The sequence below is a fragment of the Silurus meridionalis genome, chromosome 19, assembly GCF_014805685.1.
Source record: "Silurus meridionalis isolate SWU-2019-XX chromosome 19, ASM1480568v1, whole genome shotgun sequence".
Taxonomy (NCBI): Eukaryota; Metazoa; Chordata; class Actinopteri; order Siluriformes; family Siluridae; genus Silurus; species Silurus meridionalis.
In genome coordinates this window covers 13,130,209-13,138,060 of record NC_060902.1, presented here as the reverse complement: position 1 = coordinate 13,138,060, position 7,852 = coordinate 13,130,209, and the positions used below count along the sequence as shown (strand labels likewise).

Here is a 7,852-nt window from a genome sequence, read left to right as displayed (position 1 = left end):
CAATATATACTTATACTGCAAGAAGGTTTGTGAAAGAGGAAAAAACAGGAATGGTAGGAAGTGTGTATAGCATCAAAGGAAGAGAACCAAAAATAGAACCACTCATGAAAAAAGCACTAGGCTTAACCCATATGAGCTCATCACCAGGAGACCAAACAGGGACATACATATGACAAGTAATGCTCTGCTTAGGTACTGTTTTCAACTGATAGAAACCATTTAAATTAAAAGCAAATAAAGGAAAATGTGGACATTCATGCAATTTTCTAATTAGTCAACCATGTGGCATGGACTCATTGAAGAAAACATAGTCGCAGTCATTGCTCTAATTCATCCCAAAGGTGGGTATCAGGTTGAGGTCAGAACTCTGTGCAGGTCAGTCAAGTTCTTTAACACCAAACTCACTTATCCATGTATTTATGGACGTTGCTTTGTGCACTGGTGCGCAGTCATGTTGGAACAGGAACAGATCATTCAGAAACTGTTCCCACCAAGTTGGGAGCATAGAATTGTCCAAAATGTCTTGGTATGTTGAAGCATTAAGAGTCCCTTTCACTGGAACTAAGGGGCCAAGCCCAACTCCTGAAAAACAACCCAACATCATAATCACTCCTCCACCAAACTTTACACTTGGCACAATGCAGTCAGACAAGTATCGTTCTCCTGGCAAACGCCAAACCCAGACTCGTCCATCTGATAGCCAGACAGAGAAGCGTTATTCGTCACTCCAGAGAACATGTCTCCACCGCTCTACAGTCCAGTAGCGTTACACCACTGCATCCGATGCTTTGCATTGCACTTGGTGATATAAGGCTTGGATGCAGATGCTCGACCATGGAAACCCATTCCATGAAGCTCTCTACGCACTGTTCTTGAGCTAATCCGAAACCACATGAAGTTTGGAGGTCTGAAGCTATTGACTCTGCAGAAAGTCCCAGCATTCGCTGACCCGTTCTGTGATTTAACGTGGTCTAACACTTCGTGGCTGAGTTGCTACTTCCAATTTGTTATAATACCACTAACAGTTGACATATTTAGTAGCGAGTAAATTTTATGACTGGACTTATTGCACAGGTGGCATCCCATCATGGTACCACATTGGAATTCACTGAGTTCCTGAGAGCGATATCTATCTATCTATCTATCTATCTATCTATCTATCTATCTATCTATCTATCTATCTATCTATCTATCTATCTATCTAGCACACTGTTAGCATAGGTTTGCTAATTCGGGATAAACTTTTAAGGGTTTACCTTATAAGTAGTAACATAGAAATTTATATTTTACAATCTATTAACCTCTGCAAAGCTGATTTGGGACAATGTTCATTGTTCAAAGCGCTATACAAATAAAATTGTACTGAATTAAATGGAATTAGCGGCCTGCAGGTCCATACTTTAAACAGACACAGTGTTACTTAAACAGCGATGTCAGCTTTTGACCACCAGATGGCGCCAAAACAGTAAAAAAATGAAGCAATAAAAAACCCCAGACAATATTACTATCTTCCTGTCACCTGATGTAGATACAGAAAAGATTTAAAATAATTATGGGTTTAATTTTGCCCTAAACTACATTATACATATTGTGATGATAATGGGCAGTTTATAATATTGCATGTATTCGTATAAGGTGGAAAGTGTTGTCCAGAGTGAACAGAAAGTGGATGTTGTGTGAGTAATCAGGAGGGAGGGAGTTTTTTTTGCGGCGTGTGTGCAGTGGGAGAAACACGCGGTGGGACCGGTACTACAGCATGGAGAGAAAAGGTGAGCGATTCTAACACAATATCAGCAGGTTTCATTCGTGAGCATTGTATCACAGTGAGGTGTGTGAGGGACGGGTTAGATGGTGAACTAGCGGTTAATGTCACATGAACAGAATATGGTGTAACACACAGAATACTGGGATTGAACAAAAGCCTCATGTTACTGTTCAGTCCCCCCACACACACACACAGAGTGTGATACGACATAAAGTGCTTACTTGGTAACGATAAAGAAGCATTTGAAATAATAATTATATAATAATAATAATACTAGAGAATACACCAGGCTTGACGGAAATGCCCCTATTTGTGTAGTTTAAAGTTTAAAAGCACAATTACGACTGTATCCTAATGATATTCTACATTTACATCCTGCTTCGCAACATGTTTCTCATCTGTGCTGTAAAAACCAACTTTACTTAGTAAAATAACACACATTTTAATCATATTTTTCGATATGGCGGATATTTTGCCCTGATTTCTTCACTCCTAAACGAGCTAGCAAACACCGGCTAACTCTCACTGCCTGAGGGGAAACTTTCAGGCGGGTAATACATTCAGCCATCGTAAAAAAATAATTTATAAAGATTTATCTATTGAGGTATTATCTTTTGAAACGGACAAGTTTGCTCATGTGTATTTATATATGTATCTATATGATTAAAATAAGTACCACATTCTGTTCGGTTTAAGCGTAAAAAAAGGGACTCCTACGGCTGTGTCCTAAATAACTCTGTTAGACATAAGGGGTGCTTAATGATAAATGGATCAAGGCGTTATTTGAAACCCCAGGTAGTGCACTTGTGTAGTGCGCGCGGATGGGTTTGGGATGCGAGCCATTAGGAGCGGTTAGACACTTGCTAGCAAGTAGAGGTTAGCTGTTGAAGTTTGAGGAGTGAGTTGCATTCGAGTAGAAATATCTCAATGATTTATTAATTACAATTATTTATTTTAGTATAATACTGTGTTTTATTGCTTATCATGACAGTGCTTGCACTCCAGGCGAGGAAAAAAAGGACCAAGCCGAGAAAACCAGGCAAAAAGTAAGTTATTTGTTTATATTTAAGCTAATCAGAGTGAAAACTTCCACCAGGACATGTGTGCTGGCTTACAAAAGTATTGACCCCCCTCTTAAAAGTCATCAGATTGGTTTGGATTACAAATGACTTGTACAGAGTGTTTGTTATTTTTGTTTATTTTTATTTGCTAGTAAATATTTGATGCACTCAAAAAATGAAAAGTTGTAGTTGTTTGGGTAAATAAGTTTTACACATTTTTTTTTATAAGGGATTTGTTTTTTAACCAACATTCCTTGCCGATTTGCTCCAGATTCTTAAATTGGCCGAATGTTTTTTGTTTGTTGCATTTTTTTAAGACTTTGTCTTTTAGTCTTTTATTGGCAATAGGATTCAGGTCTGGATTTTGACTTGAACACTATAACTGTCCGGTATTGAAGCATGGGTTCTTGTAATATATTTCTCCCTCTTGCTTTGCTCTATCTATACTTCCATTGTCAAAAGAAGCACAGGTTCTCAGGATTAAAAGCATCCTCAGAGCATGGTGCTGCCACCACCATGTTTCATGTTCATGTTAGGTTTGAGCTACACATGATGCTTTAAAACCAAATACAGCATCTTTACTGAGTCTCTTTTGGCTTTCAGTTAGATATAATTAAACAGTTGGTTGTTCGAAGCCACCATTTTATACAGTTCTTAGTTGTGCAGCTCATAGAATGGTTGCCTGGTGCATCTTCAGGCCATATTTTGTTGTTGTACTCTATCAAGGTGACTGTTGGCCTCATGGTGGTTATCCCTTATCAGTTTTTAATTGTGAAAAAGGGCCTTGTGAGGGTATTGCTCGGTTAGTTTGATGCGGCTCATTATTGATCCAAGAGCAATTCCTGGGAGGTATCCGGAATATACTGAAAATATTTCCAAGTTAAAAAACTTAATTTCTTCATGTTTAACTTTCATAAAGTGCTCTTTATTCTCACACATTTCTAATTTTCTAACCCTGATGGTCTCTTCACTGACATAATGGTGTTCTTATTTTATATAGGGAGCTGTTTATTTCACAGGTAAAGCTCAATTGTATATAATTTGTGCCTTTGTTAAGTTTTCATCTGGAGCTTCTGGAATCTGGTGTGGTTGAATACTACAGTGTTATTGATATATATATTTTTTTTTAATATTTGTTGACCATTAGATTTTTTGCTTTTGATGTTCACTGTAAGAGAATTTCCTTGTAGTCTGGAGATTAATCCTCTGAGTCCTAATGAATCCTCTTCATTAATAATTTTTGGTTTGTTTGTTTGACCATTTGCTCTTCTTTGGATATTTAATCTCTGATTAAGTGAAGTCCAAACACAAGGTATCATGTAAACTATTTGAACACTAAGTACATTTGGTTTATATATTTACTCAGATTTTACAAGCATTTGCTCCCTGAAGCATTTGGTTATAAGAATTTAGTAGTTCCTTTGATGCATTCGTGTTCATGAGGTTGTGTTTAGTGGATGCGTGCATTCTGTATTTCCCAGAATCCTAATGCGTGATTTGTAGGCTTGTCAGATTATTCCCTGCATGTAGTGTATTTACAGTTGTATTAGACTTTGTGGAATTAATTACAAAAAATGGTAAAGTTTTGTAAATTTTATATTCGTTTCTGTTAAAAAAAAAAAGTCATTAAGTCTTGCATTTAAATATATATAATCCTTTCTGAAGAGCTGCATGATGATGGTGTGCGATGTCTTGTGTTTGACAGGAGATATTTTTATGGATAGCAAAATATTTAAAGTTTAAATGTATATTTTTTTAATGGCATAAGAGCAAAGAAATCTAACTGTTTTGATTTGTTATTTTAACGTTTATTTAAAAGCCCAATTTATATTTATATTTTTAGGGTTCTTTTGCAGCATGTTCATTTTTCTAACTTTTTTGATAGGATATAATTTTTCTGGAGAGCAAAATATTTTGAGTTATTTTAAAGTTTAAGTTGATTTATTCTGAAATAATGTTCCTGTCCAGCCTATTTTCCGAGCTGCAAGTTCCGAACTGTGAATTATCGGGGGTTGACTTTAATGATGTAGTTCTGATATATATTAAATAATTATATAGCCATTATAATCAAAGACCTAGTTCAAAGTGCTTTTGTGTCAGGAATTAATTTCGGATACATTTATGCAGCTTTATAAAACTACACCTAATTTTAGATATTTATCCAACTTTTAACCTGCATCAGTGTGGAACTTTAAAACTGCATAAGCTCTAGTTATTCTTTCAGTCAGCATACAGCACTCTTCACCAACTTTCAATCTTTATTACCTCCTTTACTAAAAACTTTGTTAGAAACACGCAGTCCTACAGTTCATATTTTTTAAAAAGCATGCAGATTTGTCCACTACTTTGCACACTGTTCATGGGGATTTAATGGTGTGGCGCCATCTATAGGCAAGGTTATAATTTCTAAACAAGACGACTTGAATGATTTTCATAGCAAAGCATCCCACAGTATTATTGTATAAATGTTATATGCTTTGCACCATGTTTCATCGAAGTTTTGAGAAGTGTTTGAGAAGTTATCTAGTTATTCTACTGTGTTGCTGAGGATGATTCCACATGAACAGTCTAAAGCTCTCTGACATTATAGAGCAACTCAAGAACTATGAGAATGTATTCGAATTGTATTTAATTGAAACAATTTGCTTAAATATCTTAGGACCGCTAAACAGTTAGGAACTCTTTCCATGAACAGTTCTGCATTTAAGCACCCATTAATAAAGAGCAAACCTCAACAATATAACGAATGGACATTTGGTGCCACTCAGATGAGGAAGGGTTCTATTTTAAATCTGGTTCCTCTTGAAAGTTTCTTCCTCATACCATCTCGGCGAGTTTTTCATTGCCACTGCCACCACTGGCTTGCTCATTAGCGATAAACTTATAAGTGATACATTTATATTCACAAAATTGATTAATTCAAATCTCTATAAAGCTGCTTTGGACAATGTCAACTGAATTGAATTAAAAACTGATTGCCCTGACTTTTAAAAGAGCTGCCATAACACAGTCTGTAAAGTCTTTTGTTTCGTGCATTATATAGTACACTTGCACTCGGTGCTTGGTTTCTTGTACTAAAACTATACTGGTACTGCATACTGACTGTAGCTTTCCAATAATTGAAAGTGCTGACCACTGACACTATTTACAAGTGATTGTAAATCACTTTTAAAGGCCAGACTGTCTTACAGAGCAACACTTTAGATGTTCAAAACCCGGCAGCTGAGCACCAAGTGACATTTGAATTGAGTTTTTTTTCTCTCTATGTAAATAAATGGAAAAGGGACAAACCCAAATGGCTGACCCAGACTAATTCCTCAGACTAATTCTGTGGCATGGGTTGGATACCTGGCTTTAACATTCTTATAAGCCATACATGCCCCTAAGACACACTAGGAGTCATGAGCGATGCAACTGGCTGTGTATATAGTTATGTTTTAATGCAAATGGTGTTGTGAAGCTAAATGTTTTTGAAGTGAGTGCCCTATATAAGATTATTCTGAGATTTCAGGAATGGATATACGTTTTCTTTTTGTTTTGTTCATTCATGTACCAACAATCTACACCTATGGAGTGGTGTATCAACAAACATTGGCTATTAAAATGTGGTAGATCCGTTCATATTAATTGTAGGTGACCCTGATTAGCCGGTTTAGAACTGAGTTTTAAACACAGATAGTTATGGGGTCACTGCAGTCCTTTGAGCCAGAGAGCTCCAAATAGTGGCAAAAATTGGGATGCAGGCCCTGGCTGCTGATCAGCAGAGATTAGCTCTGCACTTCTGGGGCACCTTTTTGTTTTTTTTTTGTTTTTTTCCATCCCCTTTTACACTGCTGAGCCTCTGGTCCTGAGGACATTATGCAATAGTGCTATATGCCACACACTGAACACAAAGCTATCATGTTTCTTATTTCTGGCCAGAAATCAAAGCTACTTTATTTCGACCGGATGCTCTGGAAGAAAAGGTGCTGAAACTCGCCCAACCTTTTTTTTTTTTTTTTTTTTTCCTCCTTCTTCTTGCATCTGCAGAAAAACCGTTATGGGATTAAAGTTAGATTCCTGGTGCAGACTTACTGGAAAATATCTTTGAATACCAGATTCTGAACAGATTATTGTAGCATAATTCCTTTCAGACAACTTAGTACTGTTTTTTTATTCTAATGTATTCTCTGTATCTGGTGAATATTTAAAAATAGATTCTTCTAATGAGCTAAACGGGATGGCATTTCGAACACATTATTTTGAATATTTAAAATGTCAGTCACACATATATAGAAAAAAAACAATGGCATGTACACCACCAACCTTTATGCCTTTTATCATCTGACATTTCATTTAGTAGCATCCTTTTAAAGTGTTCTAACTATCGTAATGTCATGTTTTTTAAATGGACAATGTTTCTGCAGTTTGAAAGGCTTACAGAAAGCAGGCAGCAGAGCTCTCTCTGCTCTACCTGTCCCCCCTCCGCTTTGCGTATGAAATGTCAATTCTTGCATCCAACAGCTTTAAATACAGCAATGGAAAAGTTGCAACATTGGGGACACTGGCTCTGTCACTAAAAATTGAGGGTATTGAGGGTAGTTATACCAAATCCTGTCTTTTGTAGATTTATGATATGGCGGTTCAGCTGTTAGAGATCTGATTAAAAGGTTAAGTGCGAATTCCGCTACATTTAATTGCTTTGGATACAAGCTTCTGCTAAATGAATACAATGCTATTGTAGCCCTGAGACACTTATATTTTAGGTTATATTTACAGGTGTGTACGTTTATATTTATGGCATTTGGCAGATCCCTTAATCCAGAGAGATTTATAACTGAGCAGTTAAGGGGTTAAGGACCTTGCTTAAAGACTCAGCAGTGGCAGCTTGGGTTGTGCGAGGGTTTAAACATGACCTTCCTATCCAGAGTCCAGTGCCTTAACCATGAAGCTACCACCCTGTATACAGATGTGTGTATGTATAGGGAGATTAGATATTAGAACTGCTCGTAGACTTGCATTATGAGTCAGTTTTAAGAAAATTGGC

At 36.7% G+C, this 7,852-nt stretch overlaps 1 protein-coding gene across 2 annotated transcripts in view; it reads left to right on the top strand.

The window, feature by feature from the left end:
• The first annotated feature begins 1,544 nt into the window (after positions 1 to 1,544).
• The window catches only part of srpk1b (SRSF protein kinase 1b), a 27,921-nt gene continuing 21,613 nt past the window's right edge, over positions 1,545 to 7,852 (top strand). Inside the window, exons 1-2 of one of the 2 annotated variants that reach the window (XM_046875162.1) lie at positions 1,545 to 1,769; positions 2,757 to 2,811. In XM_046875162.1, the coding sequence (XP_046731118.1) occupies positions 1,757 to 1,769; positions 2,757 to 2,811 (68 nt within the window). In that variant the 5' untranslated portion in view covers positions 1,545 to 1,756. Of the gene's footprint in view, positions 1,770 to 2,620; positions 2,664 to 2,756; positions 2,812 to 7,852 lie in introns of those variants that run through there. The other variant, XM_046875164.1, reaches the window with a different exon arrangement.